Below are 25,680 nucleotides of genomic sequence, written 5' to 3'. Positions count from 1 at the left end.
AAGAACTTTAGAAATTTTCTGAGAAATAATAATAGGAGGGCAAAAAATAAAAACAATGTTGATACTTAGAATGTGAAGAAGAATGACATTACCAAAGATAACCATTCTGAAAAATCAAAAGATAAAATAGGTCAATCTTCCAATAGTTCTTTAGGAGAACATTGTTATGGTTGTCAAGCTTATGGTCATCTAAAATCTAAATGTCCAACTTTCTTGAGATCCAAAGGTAAAGCTATGGCTGTTACTCTAAGTGATGATGAAGTTTCTAATCATGAGTCTGAAAATGATCAAGAAGGAAACTTCATGGTTTTCACTGCTATTGCTATAGTAAGTGAAATTGAGACTGCTAATGAGAACCCTTCTAATGAGGAACTCTTTGAGAATGTTGATTTGCAAGAAGCTTATAACAAGTTATGCAAGATTGCAACCAAAGATGCTATGAGTGTTGAGTTAAGGTTGAAAAAGATAAACACTCTTGAACAAGAAAAGAAGAATTTGCTGCTAAAGCTGTTTAATGCTAATGAACTCTTGAACTTTGTTAAGATTGAGAACATGACTTTGCTTGAAAAGGTTCAAAATTTAGAATTAGAATTATCTGTTGCTAGAGAACAAATAAATAGGACTTCTACTTCTAAACTAGATGAGATGTTACATTTTTAAAAGCCTGTTTCTGATAAGACAAGTTTAGGGCTTGTTAAGAGTGGATCTACTTCTGTTGTGAATCCTCCTAAGTTTGTACCTGAATCTTCCATTTTTGTTTTTCATCCATTTGTATCTGAAGTTAAGGTATATAAAGAAGTAGTTCCAGTTTCTAGAAGAACTAGGATAGATCTGAGTAAGTCTAAAACTAAGAATCCTAATCAATCCAGAAGCAAGAAAAACCACAAACTTTAGTGGTTTTGTCACTTTTGTGGTAGAGCTAGGCATACGAGGCCAAATTGCTTTAAGTTGCAAGCTTCTAAACAAAATGTGCCTGTGCCAAAAGCACAAGATCTTGTGACACTTATTCATGAGCTGGTAAAGGTTCTTGACCGTTATACCAATATTAGAGCTGAAATTAGGGCCAGTTCAAATGGAAATCCCAACTCCAAGTTTGCATCTAAAAGAGTTTGGATGCAAAACACTCAGCCTTAGTGAGTTTGTCTGACATGGTCCTTGTATTAATTCTTTCTATCTCTTGTAACCAAAATTGTTTTTCTTTATGTTTGCATTTGCATAACATTCATACATTGCATTCTAGGGTTTTTTTTGGTTGTTTTTCAGATTTTTTTTTAAATATAAAAAAATAGAAAAAAAGTTTTGTACCTTCTAACTACACAAGAATTTACCATAGCAAGAACTACAATCAAGCATTGGTAGGACTTAGTTGCTACATCAAGATCAATACTGATGGTGATCTGAAACCTTTGAGTGGGATCTCAAAGTCACAAGCAAGATAGCTTGTGTTGGTGTAGATCCAAGAAGAGAAGGATATGATTTCTTTGTGTTTAACCTATATTTGAATAATCATTAATCACTTGGTTGATATATTAGGTAAAACAATTTGGTTTAAGGGGTCTAAACGTACAAACAACAAGTATCCAATGTCAAGATGAAAAGAAGATCTAAAGTGTAGTAGGGCTCCTTAATTGCCCGAGGAAATATTAATATAACTATTTATGCTTACTTTAACTTGTTAAGACTATATTTTTCTCTCTATACATGTTTCGTGACTTTGGCCCGTTAGATAAGAAGCTCAAGTGTTGGTTTGCATTCCCATCTCTACAAATTAATTGTAGTGGACCTCGATCTAAGCCCAATCATTGGGCCTCGATTTTTTGCCCCATGCAATTTTTATTTAAATATCATGTTATAGTTTATTCTTAGGCTCTTTATAATTAATTATGTTTGTGGGTGATTTAACTTTAGTTCAAATTTCATGTATGATAGTTGTACATATTTTCTTTTATTTTCTTGTGAAATTATTGGACTAGTGAAATACTAAAAGTGAATATCAATAAACTTAAGTGGTTTATGTATTATTTATTATTGTGTATTTAATTTATTCAGAAAAAAGGCAAAAAGAATATGTTAGAAATGTATGTCGAAAATTTTAAATTATTTAATGTAAAAATTAATGCCAATATTCAGTTGAACAACCCATCATAGATAAGAATAAACACCCATTTGTGCTAAAAGCGTAGTAAAATATTTTTTTGGGGTCAATATATGGAAACAAATTTCATAAGATATGAATAGCAAAAAAAAAAAAAAACATTTTATAAGATATGAAGTGACATATTATACTTATTTCAATTTCACTTTCATGTGAAACACTATGATATCACTTGTATTGTGCATCAATCATAACTTGTTTGGTGAAATTGGTCATGTTTTTTGTTACCTAATTGGATCATATCAAATGTCCTCTGGTAAGAGCCATATGGTTTCAAAGCAAGTGGGGTTAAGGTTTGATGGGCTAAGATTTTTCTCCTCTTCCCATTTATTCAATTTTTGTTATTCCCTCCTGATGTTAAATTGCGTCAAGATAACAAGAAGATTTCCTTTTATTTGGGGTGGTGGTTTGTGATGTTCTTTGGAGGACTAGAAATCAAGTTCAATTTGAGGGTCTGTCTCCAAGTTTGGATAGGCTTTTACAAAACAATCTCCAGCTTGATTGCCAAGGACTGGAGAGGGGAGGAGGTATTTGCTTCCTGTAAAAGAGAGAACACAACCTTCCCTCTCCAAGCAAAGGTAAAAGCAATCAAATGGACTCTTTGGTTGGCCTTAGATTTTAGATGCTGAAGCAATTTGTATTGAAATTGATTCTAAAATTTGTGTTGATGCCTTATCCTTCCCTGTTATGGAAATTCCATAGAGAATCACTTGCATCTACTCGGATATTTTGGCTTTGAAGTCTCAAATCCCAAATTGTTGTATCTTCTGGGTGGCTAGAGGTGCCAATGGGGTTGCCCATGCCTTAGCCAATTGATCCTCTAGGAACAACATGTTTGGGTCTTTTGATGTAGGTTTTGGCCCTCCTTATTTTGTTTCTGTTATTAACGATGGGATTTGTAGTTCCCCTTTGTAATCTTTTATTCTTTTGTTATAAATAAGATTTGCAACTCATCAAAAAAAAAAAATCTAACCTCCCCCATCAAACCCAATAGTCAGGACTCGTGAAACAGATGGAAACAGAAAACCATAGAACGTTGGATTTGAGCCACGAGAATGAAGGTTTGGACTTCCAACGTCCAACATTCCTAACTCATCTCTCTAAAATAGGATAAATAAAAAAACCAATTTAGCGGATAAACCTAAAAAATGCTATAATTAGTTTCCTTATCATTTCTTAAAATATCATTTTGTTACCGTGCTTTGACTGCTTTCTTATATATAGACCTATAGAGAACATTGTTGATTTCCCAAACGCTTGGGTAGTAAAAAAAAAGGAGAAGATATGAAATTTTAGGCAGACGATCTGAATGCTCTCACCTTATGTCTAGAAGTTCATCCCCTACATAGTAATATGTCGGTGCCATTCAATCTGTTTATCACAGTGATTAGAAGATAAAAAGTGTCACTCACACCTAGTATTATCATAGAAATCTAAGTTTCAATGTCTGCCTTTACCAAAAATTGATTAGTGTCATCATCAGGACAAGATCAGACGTCATAGATTGAAACTATCTTTAATAAAAAAAATTCTTTTCCAACCATTAAAGGCTTGTTTGGTAGGTCATTTTAAACACACTTTTGAGCATTTTAAACACATTTACACATATTTTCATACGCTTTTTTACCCACAGCTATATGAAAAATAGCCAAACAATATTACTCAAATTCATCTGCCATACATCGCCTAAATATTTTCTTTTAACTTGTACCTTGTTGTAGCACAATACATACACGTTTGGGCCCATTGCCACACCGCATGTTACCTCTTTTTACTTTGATTAATTGTGCATGACTCTTGTCTAATTCAATTTTCTATAATTCCATCCCATTTCCGCAAAATTTCCAGTTCCACGGTCACATTCAAAGCTTCCAAGGAAGACCTCTCTATCTTTCAATGCAAAGCAAAGTTCTTCATTTGATTTTCAAACTCGATCTGATTTTTTTCCCAAATCATGAGATTTTCTTCTTCCTCAGATCTAAAGGTTTTTGTCTTGTCAGTCAGACAAAGGAGACCCCACTGACCATCATCATCAATTACCACACACCGTGTTTCATCTACCACACACGTGTATCCAAAGGCTCTTTAGTTAGTCCTTCACAAATCGCAACTATCTCTTGGCCTTAAATATCAAAACCCAACCTTTGACAGTTCTTCAGTGTCACGCTCGCTCTCACTCTCACTCACAGTACTAATATAAGCCATGGTCTCTCCCACTCCTCCTCCATTATTAACTCTCTCTTCTCTTCTTCTACTAGTCTTGCTACTATGTAGTAGTTCTGTAGTAAACTCATCCTCCAAGTCCAACCCACCAACCAAGATTGGCGAAGGCTACCGTCTCATCTCCATTGAGGAGAGCCCTGATGGAGGCCTTGTGGGCCACCTCGTTGTCATCAAGAAAAACAATGTCTACGGCCCTGATATTCCTCACTTGCAGCTCTTTGTCAAGTATGTTATCCCCTACTACTCTTCCTCTGGTTCTCTTGTTTTTGAAAATGCACCTCTCACTCTCAGCTGTTTGATGTTTCTTGAATTTTGTACAGGCATGAGACGCAGGATCGATTGAGGGTCCACATCACTGATGCACAGAAGCAGAGGTGGGAGGTACCGTACAGTCTATTGCCAAGGGAGCAACCACCGCCATTAAAGCAGACGATTGGGAGGTCAAGGAAGAGCCCAATAACAGTGTCTGAGTACTCAGGCTCTGAGCTCATTTTCAGCTACACTTCAGACCCATTTGGGTTCGCTGTGAAGAGAAAATCAAATGGGCAAACCCTCTTCAATTCAAGCTCAGATAAATCAGACCCATTTGGCAATTTGGTGTTTAAGGACCAGTACCTCGAGATTTCCACTAAGTTACCGAAAGATGCTTCACTGTACGGCTTGGGAGAGAACACACAGCCACATGGGATCAAACTGTATCCAAACGATCCATACACTCTGTATACCACTGATATATCGGCTATCAATCTTAATGCTGATCTATATGGATCCCACCCGGTGTACATGGATCTTAGGAATGTCGGTGGGAAGCCTTATGCACACTCGGTTTTGTTGCTAAACAGCAATGGGATGGATGTGTTTTACAGAGGGACTTCATTGACATACAAGGTTATTGGTGGTGTCTTTGATTTTTACTTCTTTGCTGGCCCTACACCTCTAGGTGTGGTTGATCAGTACACTTCTTTTATAGGCAGACCAGCTCCAATGCCTTACTGGTCCCTCGGTATGATTCACTCTCTCACCCATTACTTTCCTCTTCCTTTAATTTACTGCATTCATAATTTTATTGGTGAATAATGTCACAGGCTTGTACCTTGTTTTAATTCACTAATTAATTTGTGTGTTAGGAAATGAATGTGTTGGAAATTGACAGGTTTAAGTAACACATATATAGATAACCGGAGAAGCCGGTTAATGGGATTTTGTTTTTGGCATGTATCATGTGTAATAAGGAATGGAATAGTTTGGTCAAAAGACTGAAAAAAAAAAATGATGGAACTTTTTTTTTTTTTTTAAAGCAAAAAAATGATGGAACTGGCAGGTTTAGAAATTAGTATAAAAATTGGGAGGAAAAGTTTTCACCACCTCAAAAGTAGTACTTTTTGGAGGATTGATTTATTCTCTAATCAGTACTATGTTCTAGTAAACTCTGGGTCATTTTGTAAGCTATGTCATTTATAATCTTGCTACAGACAAATATAATATCATATTGGCAAACCCATTTGTAAGATACGTAAGGAATAAGAACCACCTATTGATTTGTTTTGTTGGTAAATGCTGATTAGTGGATGATTAAAGCCGTAGGATTGGGATGCTTTGTTATTTTCTAATTGAGGTTGGTGGGTTGGTCCCCCCTTGTTTAGTTTACTATATTGTTATCTTGTTCTCTTCTAATTATTTACTTGGTCATGCTCAGAAACAACCTCTTAGGTCTACAAGATCTTACAACGCTTTGTTTGAATATTTGACATTGAACCCAACAAAAATTAACTTTTTTTTAGAAGAATCACAAAAATTAACCTGTTTAGGCAACGTGTTTTTCTTTTTATGAAACCAAGATGTTGTAGACCAAAAAGGCAAAAAGGTCTTCTTGATTTTATCCAAGGGAAAAAAAAACGGGTTTATCTTTTTATCTTTCATATTTTAAGGTCCGTGTTACTGATAAGGCCACGCATAAAGTTGGAACCTCTAGTTTTCTCACGTATTGTAATATTTTTCTTGCATTTTGCACCGACTCTTCAAAGCCAAAAATTTTGACCTTTTTTCACACTTGTGTACAAAGTAGCTGGTGGACCCCAGAAAGCACATGATTATTAATCTTTTCATACAATGTTTTTCCTTTTAAAATTATCTTCGCTACACCTACATGAGGTGGAAATTGAATCATCATCATCATCATTGTCCAACTTCTATCAGAAAATGTTGTGATGCTTGTGTGGTAAGGGCCCATTTGATTCTAATTCTAGGCAGCCGTTTCCAACAGCATTCCTCTATCTGGGCCAATACTCTCCATCTACCACTTCCATGTCTTGTGAAGGGAGACTGCCTTAGGTTGTGGGGAATGTGTACCCGTGTAATTGGTGTCCCCTTGCATTACAGCTACTCTCATGTCGGTGTGAGAAATAATTGGTGGGCTTAAGACAAAATGACTTATGAATTAACCTCTTCTTTCTTGTGTGGCTTAGGATTCTCTCAAGCAACTTGAAATGAATTCATTTTTAGGTTAGATAAGATATGGGCAAAGACTGGGTCCTGTGTTCTTGTGCACTGGACTTGTCATGATTATAACATTTGTACACTTTTGGTCGCATATCATTATCTTGAGGGGTCCATTAAATATGACAAATCTAAAAGTGTATCTAGTGTTACATTATTTATAAAATAAAACCTTATGTGAAATGAACCCTAGTTTTGAATTGACATGCCATTGGGCTACAAAGCCCTTGACAACTTAAGCTTATTACCTTTTTAGGTTAGAAACTTAGAAAGTATATTGCCTTTTTAGGCTAGAAACTTAGAAAGTACTAATGATAATTCTTCCATTGTATGATGCCTTAAAGTGATTCTTGTAAATCTCTGTGATTACTTGGACTTTTCTTGGGGTTCAGAACAGTTGGAAGTTGGAATTGGCACATGGGTGCCAATGCGTTGTTAGCTTGTAAGAGGTTACCGGTATGCCAATAAATGGGCCAATTCATCTATCGCATATATTGGTTACATCTTCCATTCTAAATTATCTTTGAGAAGGCATATCTGTGCATGTTAACGTTTCTTTTAGATGACTTTCATCTCATCTTGCATACTTTACACTTGAACATGTTAATGTTTCTGTATTTAGTAGACAATGTTATAAGTTCATTTCTCTAAGTTAATATCTTGACATGTAAGAATCAGTTGGAAAATGTAGATCAGTGGCAGAGCAAGAATGACACTCCAGGGGGCCATATGTGCAACATATTTCAATTAAAACTAGTTCAAGGGAAAAGATTAAATAAATTCATAATTATAAAAATTTAATTGTTCAGTAAAAATATTTAGTACATCTAATATCTATTTACCTTTTCATGCTAATAAAGTTTGATTGAATTTTGGTACTATCTACAATTTTGCTTAGGGTGTATCATGACTTTAGCTAATTACACTCAATATACCCACAATTAGAAAAATGAATAAAACTAAATGTAAAGTTATGACTAACCTAATTTTGTGTTACTCTTTGTTCATTTCCAAATTGTTAGGCTTCTTTTTCTTTAGCCTTTTGAAATCTCAACAATATAATGGCCTCTTTACTTATACAAATAGATTTATTTAAAGAATAAAAGCAACAACGCAATTGATAAAAAGTAGTTTACTTGATCATCTTGATATATGACCTGCTAATAAGGTGGAATAGGAATTAATTCTTAGGCTTCTTAACCTATTCTCTCTTATAATCTAGCTGGCTAAAATTCTGAATTTCCAAGCAAGAGCAATTCTTGTTATAAAAGTACCATCACACCTCAAGTTGTTCTAAACAGCCAGACCTCTGCATCATGAACTATGCATTGCCTGTTCCTCTTCCAACTGTTTTAATTAATCAAAGGGTCTAATGATGCATATGTAATTCAGCCAAAGCAGCTACAGTAATAAATTAAGAAAGTATGATTCATTTTATTAATTGCTCATATTTGATGCTACAGGATTCCACCAGTGCAGATGGGGTTACCATAACCTATCTGTAGTTGAAGATGTTGTTGAGAACTACCAAAAGGCTAAAATCCCACTTGATGTGATTTGGAATGATGATGATCACACGGATGGGAAAAAGGACTTCACCCTCAACCCCACCAATTACCCTCGTCCAAAGCTTTTGGCATTCTTAGACAAAATACATAGCATTGGTATGAAATATGTTGTCATTATTGATCCTGGAATTGCTGTTAACACCAGTTACGGAGTATATCAAAGGGGCATTGCCGATGATGTTTTCATCAAGTACGAGGGTGAACCCTACTTAGCTCAAGTTTGGCCAGGGGCTGTGAACTTCCCTGACTTCCTAAACCCAAAAACTGTGTCATGGTGGGGTGATGAAATCCGCCGCTTTCACGAGCTTGTCCCTGTTGATGGTTTATGGATTGACATGAACGAAGCTTCAAATTTCTGTTCTGGGAAGTGCAAAATCCCAAAGGGTAAGCAGTGTCCCACTGGGACAGGACCTGGCTGGGTATGCTGCTTGGACTGCAAGAACATTACCAAGACAAGATGGGATGATCCTCCTTACAAGATAAATGCTTCAGGTTTGCAGGCACCAATAGGGTTCAAAACAATAGCGACTAGTGCAGTTCACTACAATGGCGTTTTGGAGTATGATGCTCACAGTCTCTATGGTTTCTCTCAATCCATTGCAACTCACAAAGGCCTTCAAGGGCTTGAGGGTAAGCGTCCATTTATATTATCTCGCTCGACTTATGTTGGTTCCGGCCACTATGCTGCCCATTGGACTGGAGATAACCAAGGCACTTGGGAGAATTTGAGGTACTCAATTTCCACAATGCTCAATTTTGGTATATTTGGGGTGCCAATGGTTGGATCAGATATATGTGGGTTTTATCCACAACCAACAGAAGAGCTTTGCAATCGTTGGATTGAAGTTGGTGCTTTCTACCCGTTCTCAAGGGATCATGCAAACTACTACTCCCCAAGACAGGAGCTTTATCAATGGAAATCAGTAGCTGAGTCTGCCAGAAATGCTTTGGGTATGAGGTATAAGCTCCTGCCTTATCTGTACACCTTGAACTACGAGGCTCATATTAGCGGAGCACCAATTGCCAGGCCACTTTTCTTCTCATTCCCAACTTACGCTGAGGTTTATGGGCTGAGCACCCAATTCTTGCTAGGGAGCAGTCTCATGGTATCTCCAGTTCTTGAGCAGGGGAAATCAGAGGTTACAGCTCTGTTTCCCCCGGGTTCTTGGTACAGTTTATTTGATATGACGCAGACTATCACATCAAAAGGCGGGATCAATGTTACCCTTGATGCGCCTTTGCATGTCGTAAATGTGCATTTGTATCAAAATACCATTTTACCAATGCAGCAGGGTGGAATGATTTCAAAAGAAGCTAGAAAGACACCTTTCAGCCTCATAGTGACCTTCCCAGCAGGGGTGCCTGATGGGGAAGCAAAAGGGAACCTTTTCATTGATGATGATGAGTTGCCAGAAATGAAACTTGGAAATGGGTATTCCACATATATTGATTTTTATGCAACAATTAATAAGGGAACTGTGAAGGTGTGGTCAGAAGTCCAGGAGGGCAAGTTTGCTTTAGCTCAGGGTTTGTACATTGAGAAGGTTACAGTGTTGGGATTGGATGGAAGTGGTCAGGCATCTGCACTTGAGGTTGACGGAAAACCGGTGATGGGTGCTTCGAACATAGAGTTAAGCACAACCAAGCAAAATGTGTTGGAGGAACAGGAAGATGGTGGAAATAAGGTGAAGACATTGATGGTAGAGATCAAGGGTTTGTCATTTGCAGTAGGAAAGAACTTTGCCATTACCTGGAATATGGGGATCAAAAGTTGAGGACTAAGAGGATAGGAGGTCCTTAATTGCCTCTGTTTCCAACTACTTTTTTATTATTTTCCGTTATTCTCTTTGTTGTTGTTGATGCTTTTTTATATCTAAAATGGATTTTGGTTAGTAAGCCTAATGAAACTGATGGGCAGTTTTTCCTATATATATAGATTTCTGAATGTTGTTCGCTGCAGAAGTGATTAAATTTTGAAAACATTTTACTCATTGTGGACCTTGAATTTACTGGATGAGTTCTCAATGCTTTGGGAAAGATAGTCCTTACTGAAAAGATTATGGTGTGCACTAGGTCTACTGTGATTGCCTCAGTTGGGTAAACTGGCCATTGCAAATTATTTTCCTTAGGGTCCGAGCTGTAGTAGTATACATCTCATATTTGCCTTAGGACCAGAGCTGTAACAGGATCCTGTTGCTGCTTTGCAGTACTAGAAGCAGGTACCAGCAGGTTTTTTTTTTTTTTTTTAAATTATTATTTTTTACAATTTATTTATTTTTTATGCTATCTCAGTGATGGTAGATATATTTGAAGGTTTATTGCTGATATATAGTGGCTAATTAATTTTTAAAACCATTACAAAGCTGATCATTGTATGTAAAGTGGTAATCAATGGCTGAGATTCTTTTGAGTCCCTAGACTTTGGAAAACTTGAATATAATTTGAATTTAATTTGTTGACTCTGCATATAAGATCCGTGTGAGTCATGGTTTCAGAATTTTTTCATGATATATACATTACATTTGGGACCCAGGACATCCATTGCTTTTCCCCAATCATCACTTTGACACAACTCTTCTAGCACCTTTCATGAATTAAAATTTTGCTTTTGTTTGTCCATGTAATGATGTCAGCAATAGCCACTTAGCCTTGATTGCCTCAGTTATTTATGTATGAAATCTATCAGTGACCTACCAATAGGCTCAAAGTAAGTGTTGAGGCATCCTCATTTTCAGCTAACCAACGAGGAGCTATAAAACGAAAGATATTTGCCACTTTTAGAGTACTGCAGACAAGCCAGTCATGCATGGAGTACCATTTATTTGATGTGACATCCTCATTCTGGCCTTTTTGTTTTAAAGAAACAAATTTATAATTTTCTTTTTCGCTATAATACTAGGTTTTGTGGATAGGGTTGTGATAATGGGCACTTTTACTGTGCCCGTTAACACATAGTTTTATGTCAGTATTTTTGTCAACCTTATAAGTTGTGGAGTCAGCTTTATACCGTGTCTTTTTTTTTGTTTATTTAATTTTTGTATTAAGTGGAACCCATAGAGCAGTTCTCTTTATTGAATACCTAATGCAAGATAAATGAATTTCATTAGTTAAAACTATTTGATCTGTACATTTTTAGACCCCTTAAACACAACCAGATTAACCTAGTTAATTAGCCAAGTTAATTAGCCAAGTGATTACTTAGTCAAATTAAACAGATATAGGTTAACACAAATATATCATATCATAGTAAAGTGCGGAAAATAAAGAATACAACAATATGATAACTTAGGAAAACCAAACTAATAAAAAACCTGGGGAGGATTTAACCTAGCTATCCTCAAGGTAAAACAAATCCACTATGAAAGAACTGAAGTTTACACAATAGCGACTTAGACCATTAACATCCTATTGCTATCTCGAGTAAGAAATTTACTACCACGACCACATGACAGCTCCGAGTCCTCATACTACTTTCTTGGATTCCTAGCAAGTACAAGCACTCTCGCTTGTATATCTTTAAGCTCTTGAATTTACAACTGAATTGATCACCAAGCTCTTGACATTAATCTAGATCTTGATAACCCTAAGTGTATGTGAAGGCAAACACCTCTAGATCTCACAAAAGATTCACACACACAATATAAAGAGCCACCTCAAAACGTGGCTAGGGTTTTCCCTTTTATACTTAAGACAAAACATAAAACCCTACACGTTAAATGGGTTTGGGCTGAGTTGGAAAATTTTGCAAAAAAAAAATAATCTGCACGAGTTTCGATCGATCGAGTCTAATTTTCGATTGATCGAACTAGAAAAATTTACATAGTAAATCTTGCAGTACACTCGATTCCAACTTTACACTTAAACATACTTTGAGTAAGTCTAAAACAAGACTAAACGTTTTGATCATGGTTTGCCAACATTGCAAAATGAAATTCTAATACATTTAAATCTAAAGTTTTAGAACCCAAAATGATCAATAAACAAACTTAAAAGGAAAAAACTTTGGCAAACTTCATGTCAATTAGATTATAATTTTATATAGTGTAAAAGTAGCATCTCTATGTTGTAGACTTAAATTTTGCTTGGCACCATATTTTCTCTACATGCTCAGCACCTTATGTTGTAGACCTGAAAATCTTGGCTTTTGAGCAAGAAGTTTTTGAACTGTTATGTTAATTGGCATATTACTGATTTCTAATACAGTTTCTACACTTTTAGATGGATAGTCAAGCTAGTCATTTGCCAAAGTTGGAATGTTCAAGGACAAGGTGGATGCCATCCATCGACAAGATATTTGTGGACTTGGTTGTTAAGCATATACATGTGAAAGAGAAAATTACTTTTAGTTGTTATAAAGTATTAGTTGTTGGAAAAATGTAGCTATAGTGGTATAGATTCTAATATGATATTATAGCTAGTTTTCTTATATCTAATGTCATCAGCGCATTGGTTGGCTTCACGGTATGTGCATTATTCATTTGTTGGGTATAGTTTTTAATAGATTCTTGCAGTCGAATAACAAGAGTTTCATTAATAAGTTGATAGAGTTATTTTTCATGAGCATCACAATACTTAAGGCATCCATTTTAGCAATTAAATTATTCAATCCAAGCTCTTTAGAAAGAATTAAACCATCCCTTAAGGCCCACAGCTCTGGCGCCATAAAGCTGTTGGTGTTGTTGAGAGCTCTAGCATATCCTCTTATCCTCCTCCCCCTGCCTTCCGAAGGTTCTTTAAGGCCGAATCATCTATGTTTAACTTCACCCATCCCTCTGGTGGGTTTTCCCAAGATACCGGGACAATAGTTTTGGAGCAATGGATCTTTGCCTTCACACCAATGGAGAAGTACCCTGCATTGCTTTTAATGCAACTCTTGAAAAACTTTTGATCGACAACTCCTGTTCTGAAAACAAAGTTGTTTCGGTGCAGCCATAAGTGCCAAACTCCCATTGGGAATAGAATCTTCCATGGTATGCCCTGAAAATTTGAATTAACTCTAGCTTTGCAGTTGGTCTTGAGCCAATCCCCAACCGTTTGGTTAAAAGGATCCCTTAGGCAGTAAGGAAATCTTAGATTTTGTTGAGCTATCTTGTAGCCCCTGAGGAGGTGATGAATGGACTCATTATTTTTGTGACACATAGTACATATTGGATTGAGATTTAATTGACGGAGCTAGGACTTGGAGTTAGGGGGGCGACTTTGCTGCTAGTTGTGTGCGGTGGCTCCGACCCTTGAGTCTATTTTTTTACTACTAAGGATTTTTGTTAAAATTTTTTTAAATGGCCAAGTAGTTTGTTCTGGGTAAAATATATTGATTGGACTTAATTCTTTTAGTTTTATTATATTGGTAATTTTTGTTGTTGAGCTAATTTTTTTGAGTTTTTATATTTTGTTTTAGATTTAATCTATTAATTTTTTATGTCCTTTAAAAGGTGAAAAATGCTAAAACTACAAAATTTTTACAAATTGCTAATATGATAAGTGATTATTGATATATAAAAAGTTATGCAAGTGTACGAACTAATAAGAATTTGCTACCTTAATAGTTTGTATAAATATTGTAAAAACGTTTTTGGCTATAAGATTACTCTCAAAAGAATTAATGGCATTATTAAGAGGGCAAAGTGTAATTTTATTGAACAAAATTGTTAAACTTAGTACCTATTAATATAATAATATTTTTATAAAAAAAATTAGGGGGGCCATTGCCCCCTCTAGTCCAATAACAGCTCCGCCCATGGATTTAAACCTCTTGAACTCAGAACTTCCCTAGTAGGTATGCTGTTGTGCATGCACAGCCAGAGAAAGAATTGGACACGAGGAGGGACTTTAGTCTTCTATACCCATGTTTAAGGGGTTTGAACCCCTTGCAGAAGATAAGTTGACTTTAGGGAGAAAAAGCCATCTTTAGAGTATGCCCAATTAAAAGAATCCTCAGAGCCTTGATCATAAGATAAGAGAGTAGCTTTAATAGCATTGAGAATATGATCCGGCAATACAAAGGAGATGTTATGGGGATCTAGGATCTAAGCTTCACAAATTTCAAACTCGGATGCTAGATCAGGTAATCTATCTAAACAGAGAGAACTATTAAGGGTTGAGGGGGCCCATGCCCCCCCCCCCCCCCCCCCTACACATAATTTTAAAAAAATAGCAATAGTAATAGTAAATATATATATATATATATATATATATATATATATATATAATATGAATATTTTAACAATTGAATCCGAAATAATTATTTTTGCCCCCCTCCTCCCAGGAAGTTACAAATTGTCCCATGAAAATGATAAAACTCAATAGGCAAACACCCATACTACAATATCTGCAGTGTTTCTGTGTTACTGTGTTGGCGGTTTCTCATTCATTCTTCACATACCCAAGCTATTTTGTTATGAGTGCTTAGATTAGCTATTTGAATTTGTAAATGAGATATGACTATTTTTGTTGAATAGAAAGAGAGATGGATACAAATTACAGACCGAAGTTATGTACTTGTAGTAAGTGAGAGCAAGGTGCATGTGTTGGCCATTAATTAGTGTGTGGGATGGGGTGGCAGGGGTGTGTTACTATTAATTTTTAACTTAAATTATTTAAATCTCTTATTTTTTTCCCCCTTAAACTTAAAAGTTTTTGTTGGTTGTTTGTTAGTAAAATATTGTTAATTTTAGAAAATTGTTACGTCTATAACATTTCCACAATATTTTTACAAGAAATCATAGGTATTAACTTTTTATTGGTTCTAATTTGAACCCATAATTGAAATGACTCTTTTGTCCATCAATAACAACTAATAGCAACTTGCCATTTAGGATTTTTTTTTTTTTTGGTGTGTGTGTGTGTGTGTGTGAAAATGTTGTGTACATGGCTGTAGGGACATTGGGTCCAGTAATTTATGAAGGGTGGCCCAAGAATATCTTTTGGGCTAAAAGCCCAATCCGAGTACATCAAATGATCTAAGGGTGTGTGAATGTTAACTCATAAAGAAAATACTAGGTAAAAAAAGCGATAGTGTCTGAATAAATATGTCCGACGAAGACTGTGTCCTCGGATAATGAAGCTGAGGTAATAGAAGGGAAGGTTTAATATCCCCCAGGCTATGTTATAGAAATTTCTATGGTTTAGGGAAGACACGGTATACGTGAAGGATAATAGAAAGGGCGGTGGAATATCTAAGATAAAACTGCTACCACCGCCCCCGCATTAAAGACTTTGCAATTGATATGCTGTCCGCATTAATGGAGAAATGAGACCTGAACATGAGGTTTGAAACTTGACCCCTGTTTCCAGAAGACTTCAGGGAAAATGGATGGGACAGTATCTAAGCCAACATTATAACCATGAGGTGGAAGATGGGAAGGGGAGAATGAGGAAGTATCAAAGAAAGAAGGGACCTTCGGTAACAGGGGGGATAAAAAGAAAAGAAATAAAAGGAAGAGGAAATTGTAGACTTGACTATTCTTAATTGTAATATATCTTAAGCAGCAGTATTATAAATTATCCTTGGATTATGTCCGAGGAGGAGCTTTCATACACATTCATACAAACAACTCCTTGTTTGTGCCTTTGGGCCGAAAAGCCCATCTTCCTTTGTTGCTTAAACATCTTTAGAACCTAGGTTTTAAGCCCACTCTCTACAAATTAATTGTAAAAAAGGCCTTTCAAGCCCTTTCCTTTCTGATTATGGGTTAGAGGCTCGAATTGTGTCCTTACAATTGGTGCCGTCTGTGGGAAATCTAGTGTTTTTAACGGATTTAACATCATGGTGGGCTCAGGACCACAACATCGTGCGGAGTCTATGGGGCCCCAACATGAGAATCACTCCTTGCATCTCGAGCACGAAGAAGACCAGGAGGGTAGTGTACATACTACGCACACCACCAGAAGTAGGAGTCATTCACAAGGGGGAAGCAGGGTTCCTCACGAGGAAAATACCAAAGCCATGCAGAAGGAAATTGACAGCCTAAAAAGAAAGTTGCGTCACGAAAGGCAAAGGCGAACTCCTTTTATCTCCGATCCCTCTTTTGAAGGTTCTAGGGATGGCAATTATAGGCAGAGGTCTAGGACTGCCCCAGATGAATCTTTCTCTTACGAGGAAGACAACCTGCATGGGCGAAAGGGTAAGAACTATTCCTCTAGGGGCTTGGGCAACGATGCTATGGGTAAGGCATTGCATCAAATTTCCAGGTCACCTTTTACACTCAAGTTGGAGGAAGGGAGGCTACCTCGGCGCTTCACACAACCGGCTTTCACTATTTACAATGGCCGAACAGATCCTGTGGAGCATGTGAGTCATTTCAGCCAAAGGATGGCAGTACATTCCAAGAATGAGACTTTGATTTGCAAGATTTTTCCCTCCAACCTAGGACCCGTGGCTATGAGGTGGTTTGATGGCTTAAGGGCAAACTCTATCAATTCTTTCAAGGAACTTACTAGGGCATTTGGCTCTCATTTCATCACATGCAGTAGAGTTCCTCGGCCTTTGGATTCATTATTATCCATGGCCATGAGAGAAAGGGAAACCCTGAGAACGTATTCAGCCAGGTATTGGGAGATGTTCAATGAAATTGACGGAGACTTTGATGATGTGGCGATAAGGACCTTCAAGGTCGGCCTACCTACAGAGCATGACTTGAGGAAATCTCTGACCAAAAGGCCTATCAAGAGCGTGCGTCGGCTCATGGATCGCATCGATGAGTACAAAAGGGTTGAGAAAGATCAGCAACAAGGAAAGGGTAAAGCGAATGTTATCCCTCAGGAGAGGAGAGATTTCAGGTCGGACAGATACAACAACAATAGGTCTGGGAGAGATTTTTCCAGACAAGTTGGTCCTACCGTCCCACAAGTGGTCAACACTGTTTTCAAGGAACCAGTGCAACAGCTGTTGGAGAAAATCAAGCATGAGTCATACTTCAAATGGCCCAATAAAATGGCGGGGGACCCTTTGAGACGTAACCAAAATCTCCATTGCGATTATCACCAGGAGAGGGGTCATACCATTGAGGATTGTCGGACTCTGTGGAACCATTTGGAACAATTGGTTAAAGAGGGAAAGTTAAAGCAATTCCTATATCAGCCTAATGGGCAAGGAAACCACTTAGGGGCGGCAAACCATAGTGGCCCTTCATTAAGGTCTCCTCTGGGTACAATCAATGTTATTTTCGCTGCACCTGGAAGAATTGGCTCAAACCCTTCCAGAGTGATGTCTGTAGCTCGGACCTTGGCCGGGGAATCAAGGGATCAGCCGAAGAGGATTAAGGCGAATATCCTACCAGTTTTGGGTTTCTTGGAAGACGACAAAATCGGGACTATCCAACCACATGATAATGCCTTGGTTGTTACCCTAAGGATAGGGGAATACGATGTGAGGAGGGTGATGGTCGATCAAGGGAGTGGCACAGATATCATGTACCCCGACCTGTTTAAAGGGTTAAACTTAAAGCTTAAAGATCTTACAGCTTATGATTCACCCTTGATAAGCTTTGAGGGAAAGGCTGTCATACTAAAATGGCAAATTAGGATGCCTGTACAATCAAGTCCAGAAGTGGTAAACGTAGATTTCATTATGGTAGACACCTATTCTCCCTATACAGCTATTGTGGCAAGACCTTGGTTGCATGCTTTGGGTGCCGTCTCCTCAACCTTGCACGTCAAAGTTAAATTTCCTACTGGGGATCAGGTGGTGGAACTACTTGGAAGTCAATCTGTGGCTCGACAGTGTGTCACGGCGGCAATTCTATGTCAGCTTGAACCGGAGTCCTCGGCCTCGGCCAGCGGAAAGTCGTAGCAATCAAAGTCTCCGGCCACAGCCGGGATATTATCGGTAGAAGAACTTGCATGTGAAGAGTTGGAAAAGGTTCTTATAAACGATGACCCTGAAAAATTCTTTCAGGTGGGGGTTCAATTGCCATAAGAAGAGAAGACAGAGCTGATTATGTTTTTGAAGAAAAATATGGATGTATTCGCATGGAATGCTTACAAAGCCCCTAGGGTTGATCCGAGTTTTATTTGCCATCATTTAAATGTCAATTCAGCTATGGTACCGAGGAGGCAACCCCATCGGCGCTCCTCCAAAGAGCATTTTGAGGCTGTTAAAGAGGAGGTGCTTAAACTCAAGAAGGCGGGTGCTATCAAATAAGTTTTATTTTTATTTTTATTTTTTTATTTTTATCCTACATGGCTAGCTCATACAGTGGTGGTAAAAAAAAGAATGGGAAGTGGAGAGTTTGTGTGGATTTCACAGATTTAAACAAAGCTTGTCCCAAAGATTCTTTCCTGATGCTTCGGATTGATCAGTTGGTGGATGCTACTGGTAGGCATCCTCGGATGAGTTTTTTGGATGCTTTCCAAGGTTATCATCAAATACCTTTAGCTGTGGAGGACCAGGAAAAGACTGCATTTGTCACTCCTATAGGAAATTATCACTATAAGGTAATGCCCTTCAGTTTGAAGAACGCAGGGGCTACCTATCAAAGGATGATGACTAGGATGTTTGAGCCACAGTTGGGAAAAACTATCGAGGTATATGTGGACGACATGGTGGTAAAGAGCAAAGCGGTTTCCACGCATCTGGAAGATCTGAGCAACACTTTTCAAACGTTGAGAGAGTACAAATTGCGACTCAATGCCTCTAAATGTTCTTTTGGTGTGGGGTCGGGCAAGTTTTTAGGCTATATGGTAACTCACCGGGGAATTGAGATTAATCCTGGCTAGGTCAAAGCCATTAGCAACTTGCACCCACCTCGGAATCCTAAAGAGGTTCAAAGGCTGACAGGTATGACTGCTGCCCTCAACCGATTTATTTCTCGGTCCGTGGACAGGTGTAGGCCTTTCTTTCAGTTGTTAAATACGTGGAAGGGTTTTGAATGGACAAAGGAGTGTGCGGTAGCTTTTCAACAGAAATTGATGAAGTTCTGTTCGCATATATTGCAGTAGCCAATCATGCAGTTAGTCTGGTTCTTATACGGGATGATGATAATGTACAGATGCCAGTTTATTATGTAAGCAAGTCTCTGCATAAGGCTAAGGTGAACTATATACCGTTGGAGAAAGCAATCCTAGCAGTGGTGCACGCTACGTGAAGGCTTCCTCATTACTTCCAGTCTCATACAGTTGTTGTCCTAACTCAACTCCCTTTTAAGTCTATACTTTAGAGTACGAACTACACAGAAAGGATTGCCAAATGGGGTACTGTCCTAGGGGCTTTTGATATCAAGTATATGCCTCGCACCTCTATAAAGGGGCAAGTCATTGCGGATCTGGTGGTGGAGTTTGCTGAACCCTCGTTAGAAAAGTATGTTAAAGGATTAGGCATGGATGAAAAATTAGTTGGCATGATTTCGTGCAAAGAGCCTTCGTTGTGGAAAGTGTATGTTGATGGAGTAGCAAATCAAAGAGGATCTAGTGTGGGGCTAGTTTTGGTATCCCTTGAGGGAATTACTTTTGAGAAATCTTTGAGATTGGGGTTCTCAGCCACCAACAATGAGGCAGAATATGAAGCCCTCCTCGCTGGAATGAACATGGTTCATAAGATGGGAGGAAAGATAGTACAATTGTTCTTGGATTCACAATTGGTGGTAGGCCAAGTGGAAGGGAAGCTAGAGGCAAGAGATTCAAGAATGCAAGGATACCTAATCCAGGTAAGGTATATACAATCCAAATTTGAGTCTTTTTCTTTATTACATGTATCCAGGTGTGGGAATACCCATGCTGACTCCTTAGCCACACTCGCAACATCCTCGGCGCAAAGCCTACCTTGGGTCATTCTTGTTGAGGATTTTTGGAAACCCATTGAGACGAGTAATGATGCCACGCGAATTCATCAAATTAGGACAGGACCTAGTTGGATGGATCCAATTGTGACATTTCTCAAAGATGATATCTTGCCTAAAGAAAAGTCCGAAGCAAATAAGGTTCGTAAGAAAGCGCCTCGGTTCTGGTTGTCCGAGGATCAGAAATTATATAATCGCTCTTTTTTAGGACCATATTTGTTATGGATACACCCAGAAGCAACGAAGTTACTTTTAGAAGAGTTGCATGACGGGATTTGCGGAAGTCACACTAGAGGAAGGTCTTTAGCTCATAGAGCCCTTACTCAGGGCTATTAGTGGCCCAATATGCAGAGAGAAGCATAGGATTATGCGAAGAAATGTGACCAATGTCAAAGATTCGCTCCTAACATGCATCAACCAGGAGGTGTTCTTAATCCTCTGCCTAGTGTTTGGCCTTTTGCTCAGTGGGGCTTGGACATTGTTGGACCTTTCCCAAAAGCAGCAGGGAATAGGCGGTGGCTCCTCGTCGGAACGGATTATTTCACCAAATGGGTTGAAGCTGAGCCATTATCAAATATCAGAGACATGGAAGCAAAAAAGTTTGTATGGAAGAATATTGTCACCATGTTTGGAATCCCTTATACTTTCATTTTAGATAACGGCCTACAATTTGATAGTAAGGCCTTTAGAAGATACTGTTGCGATCTGGGCATTACAAATAGATATTCCACTCCAGCTTATAGTCAATGGGCCCAAGAAAAGGTTAGATGATGCTAAGGGAAGATGGGTGGAAGAACTGCCACACGTTTTGTGGACATATCGGACTACACCATGAAGGTCCATAGGAGAAACACCCTTCTCCATGACTTATGGAGCCGAGGCAGTAATACCTCTAGAAACTGGGTTCCCAACACTAAGGATGAGTTCCTTCACTCCAGGCAACAATGATAATCTATTGGAGAGAAGTCTAGACTTAGTTGAAGAACAACGAGAGAATGCCATGGTTCAACTAGCTTATTATCAACACAAACTCAAGCAGGGGTATGATTCTCATGTAAAGCTACGACCTCTTGCACTTGGAGACTTGGTACTGAGGAAAGTTCTGGGTACAACAAAGAACCCAGTATGGGGAAAACTGGGGCCCAACTGGGAAGGACCTTATCGTATTACCTCAGTCGCAGGCATAGGGGCTTATAATCTTGAAGATCTAGATGAATATGTTGTACAACGCCCCTGGAATGTAAATAACTTACGAAGGTACTATTATTAAATGAAAGGCATTTCGGCCATTTTTACTGACACTATATTGCGTTGATTATCTTCATTTGTCTAAATATCAAACTGAAGCTTGGTATGCCTGGATCCTCGGACCACATACCTCATCTAAATTGATATTTTTATTAAAACAGAACCATGGTTATGTCTGGTCCTCGGATCATCTACCTTGGGAAAATTAATACTTCAATTCTTTTTATTAAGTATCAAACTGAAGCTTGGTCATGCCTGGATCCTCGGACCACATACCTCGTCTAAATTGATATTTTTATCAAGCATTAAACAGAACCTTGGTTATGTCTGGTCCTTAGATCATCTACCTTGGGGAAATTAACACTTCAATTCTTTTTATTAAATATCAAACTGAAGCTTGGTCATGCCTGGATCCTCGGACCACATACCTCGTCTAAATTGATATTTTTATCAAGTGTTAAACAGAACCTTGGTTATGTTTGGTCCTCGGATCATCTACCTTAGAAAAATTAACACTTCAATTCTTTTTATTAAATATCAAACTGAAGCTTGGTCATGCCTGGATCCTCGGACCACATACCTCGTCTAAATTGATATTTTTTTCAAGTGTTAAACAGAACATTGGTTATGTCTGGTCCTCAGATTATCTACCTTGAAGAAATTAACACTTCAATTCTTTTTATTAAATATCAAACTAAAACTTGGTCATGCCTGGATCCTCAGACCACATGCCCCATCTAAATGGATATCTCACTAGGTGTTGAACAGAGCCTAATAACGTTTTGATCCTTAGACGTGCTATAGAGCAGTTGGTTGAAATTCAACTACATTCGATCCATATATCTTGAAGTCACCCTGAGATAGTGATAAATGGATGGAAATCCATGAGCATCACTTAATACATTTGCAGATATATTGAACATGTTTATTGCCCAATTCAGTCAAGATTGTTGCCATAGATTTGTTAACTAATAAAGGTAAATAGAATACTGTTCTAAATATATCAAAACAAGTATGAAGTAGTATGATCAAGGTAAAACAAAAGCAAAAACATCAAACAAACAAGATAGAACTTGTGTTTTCATTAAATTCAAATTTCTTTGGAATTACAAAATAATTGTGAGTTGTCAAAATTACATTAGGTAGCGATAAAGGAAAAGGCTAGAGAGAAGAGGAGAACAGTCATTGCTTCAACTTTATCTTCAAAGGGCCTTTGGGATCTTGTGGGAGCTGAGGTTGCGCCGAGGACTCAGCAGCTATTCCTTTGCCTTTTGGATCATCCTTCAAGGTTGTTGGAATTGTTTGGTCACCCTGCTTGTCCTTGGAAGCGTCTTTGGGGTCACTTGAGGGCTGTGTATCCTTTAGTGCCTTTCCTTTTATTGGATCAGCTTGCTTTGGGAATTGACTTTCAGCAAAGGCAGAGTCTTCAGCTATCTCACTTCCTTTATAATCGGCTACTTGTAGGTCAACATCATCATTGACTTAAGGAAGGTCAGAAGCTCGAATGGCTGGAGGGAAGTAGACACTCTCTACCTTCCAAAGGGTAGAGGAAGCATCAACCCCAGCTCGGGAAAGTGTCTCGTTCCACAGTTGGAGGCAGTAATGCCTGCATACCTCTAGGACCTGAGCCTTGAAAGTTTTTGTGATCTCCTTCACACCGACTTCATAACCTTCTTGTTCAGCTCGGTCTTTTTCATTCTCAGCCTCTTCTTTTGCCTTCTCAGCCTCTTCTTTTTCTTGAATGGTCTTTTCTTTGGTCTTGATGGCCTCCTCCTTTACCCTCTCAGACTCCTGTAAGTCTCTTCTAAGATCCTCAATTAGCTTTCTCGCTGCAGCAAGATTCTCATTAGTTTGCCTGAGCAGTAGTCTTTGGTCCTCGGTTTGTTTCGCATTTGTTCTAAGAGCGGCATCCAAGCTGGACTTCTCACTCTCTGCCTTGGTAAGTTTCTCCGTGACCTCTTGTAGTTTTTTCTTTTGTAGGTCAAGGATCCTTTGGGCGTTTTCACGCCTTGATTCTTCAACCTTTAAGGACTTGTACGAGCTAATGGCGATCTCTTCTGCCCTATGAGCATACTGAACAGCCTATGCATGGAAGACAGTAACATAATAAGGCAAAGTTACAATTTTTATAAAGTAACAGAAATAGAAGTAAACAAGGCTTGGACGAGATGCTTACCATGGCAAGCTCCTTCTTCAAAATCATGAAGACATTTTGGTCTCTCATTTTTCTAAGCTCACCCATATCCTCGGGTAACAGCAAAGCTTACTCCAATGCGTCTGCTACGCAAGTGGCTGTTCCCTCATCGGAGTTCCTGATGGATGCATCAACAGTGACTGTGTGGTCATCCATAGTCATATCAAGGACCCTGATTGGAGCATGTACAGCCGCGTAAGATTCGGTCCGTCTATCTGACCTCGTCTGCACGGTACAGGCCTGTTTTCCTCCTTTTTCGAGCTCAAGCTCCTTGGGAAGAGAGTCTTTCCCTCCCTCCATCACTTCTTTCCCTTTTTGCTGGTCCCGTTTTCTTTTGTGGTCAGCCGGGTTGGTATGCTAAGATTGGGAAGGAGGGGGAGGAGGAGGGAGCCTGGATTCAGGGCCTTTTTCAGCACTTTTATCTTGGACCCTGGTGCGAGGTACCTTAGGAAGCTCTTGAGTCCCTGCTTGAGCTTCCAGTACATTTTTGAGACTCAGCTTTGGCTTGCACTGGATACCCATGGGATCAGGTTGTTGGATGATGTCTTGTAGGGTTTGAGAGGATGTGCCGAGGACAGAAACTTGGTCTTCAGGGGAGTGAGGTTGATTAAAAACCTCAAACTTATCCTTGGAATCGGATACTTCAACAATCTCTTCTTCTTCCTTTATGCCGGGTTGGGAAGAGGTTGCTTCACCAAATGTATGTTGTGTTGAAAGAGGGATTAAGGGAATACCATCCGAAACAGGTTGTGGGGGTTGTATGGGTTGGGTAACCAAGGTACCTTGAGGAATGGAAGCCGCCTCGGGTAGCAGAAAACCTTCAACGGCAACGCTTATCCGGGGAAGGTGTGGGTCCTTGGCTTTGATCACACACTTCGGCGCTTGAAAAGCTTTGGAAATGGGATAGTAACCGAGGATTAAATGAGCCGTTCGGAGTTGGCCGTCTGTATGCACAAAGACTTCGGCTTGTAAAATTTTGTTTAATCTCCCAAAATCAACGAGGAGAGGGTGACGATCCGCTGCGTGTGGGTCTGCAAATTTGACAAAAAGAAATAAAGACAAGGTAAGAATAGACAAAAAGGTAAAAGGATGGTTTTTAAGGGTTTTAGATAGATCCAAAACTTCACCTGGGGTCCCTTCCCTTGTCGGATAGGGTAAGCCGTCGTGCCAATCTCCTGATATGATCAGGAAGTCATTTTTTAGACCCTTATTGGATTCAGGATGGCATTGAATTAACCTAACTGCTGGATGCCTAGATTTTAAGTAATATTCTTCTTTTTTTGTTAGGTAGTGGAGGTTATAAACCTAGTTCACATCATGATGAGTGATTCCTAGGTTCATCTTCTCATTTAGGGCATCTATGGAACCTAGGATCCTAAACACATTTGTGGCACACTGGGTAAGAGCTAGTCTAAAAGCCCTAAGATAATCCCTAGTGACAGTCCCCATGGGAATTCTCATCCCTCCTTCGATGAAAGCAATCATCAGGATTACTACCTCTCCCGTTTTTCTTTTTACAAAATACTCCTCTTATGTACGGTGCTTAATAGATACCCGGGGGAATTCGGTACTTAGCCTTAAATTGCTCTATTTTTTCATTTGAATCTACTAGGGATGCAAATCTACCCATTTTTGGAAAAAAAGGGTGTAGGTATATTAGAAAAACTAAGACAATAGAATAGCCAAGGATAAAGGAGTACAGAGAAAAAGAAAGGGGAAGGGAGAAAAACAAAAGGAAAAAGAGCTGATAAGAAAGGGAGAGAGTATGGGAGAACTTACTTTAACAAAAAAAGAGGACACAGTCACCTCGGCCAGGATATTTGGTAAAATGAGAAAGCACGTGTAGATGGCAAAATGTGGCAGGTACGTTATATAAGCGTTGTGGTGTGTGAGAATGTTTGAAAGAAATTGGTATTTATATATCATTGGGAATTATGAAGTAGGAGAATTCCCGCCTCTGCTCAAGGGCAATCCTCAACCGTTGGATGCATGTCACATCGCTGAACGTGGGGAACATAAAGA

General features: G+C 38.6%; 1 protein-coding gene across 1 annotated transcript; it reads left to right on the top strand.

Moving 5' to 3' along the window:
- The first annotated feature begins 4,292 nt into the window (after positions 1-4,292).
- LOC142617410 (alpha-xylosidase 1-like) lies at positions 4,293-10,397 on the top strand. Its single transcript, XM_075790273.1, has 3 exons — positions 4,293-4,603; positions 4,699-5,381; positions 8,338-10,397. The coding sequence occupies exons 1-3, from the start codon at positions 4,359-4,361 to the stop codon at positions 10,215-10,217; spliced, it is 2,808 nt and encodes a 935-aa protein (XP_075646388.1). The 5' UTR covers positions 4,293-4,358; the 3' UTR covers positions 10,218-10,397.
- Positions 10,398-25,680: the final 15,283 nt, after the last annotated feature.

This window comes from Castanea sativa, chromosome 11 (assembly GCF_040712315.1).
Source record: "Castanea sativa cultivar Marrone di Chiusa Pesio chromosome 11, ASM4071231v1".
In the NCBI taxonomy this organism is placed as follows: Eukaryota; Viridiplantae; Streptophyta; class Magnoliopsida; order Fagales; family Fagaceae; genus Castanea; species Castanea sativa.
This window is presented reverse-complemented; position numbering and strand designations above follow the sequence as displayed.

Excerpts from the sequence above, each read along its gene's own strand:
- LOC142617410 (XM_075790273.1), top strand. The coding sequence starts at position 4,359 with ATGGTCTCTCCCACTCCTCCTCCATTATTAACTCTCTCTTCTCTTCTT. Across the intron at positions 4,604-4,698 it reads CACTTGCAGCTCTTTGTCAA|GCATGAGACGCAGGATCGAT; the intron begins GTATGTTATCCC and ends AATTTTGTACAG. Across the intron at positions 5,382-8,337 it reads AATGCCTTACTGGTCCCTCG|GATTCCACCAGTGCAGATGG; the intron begins GTATGATTCACT and ends TTGATGCTACAG.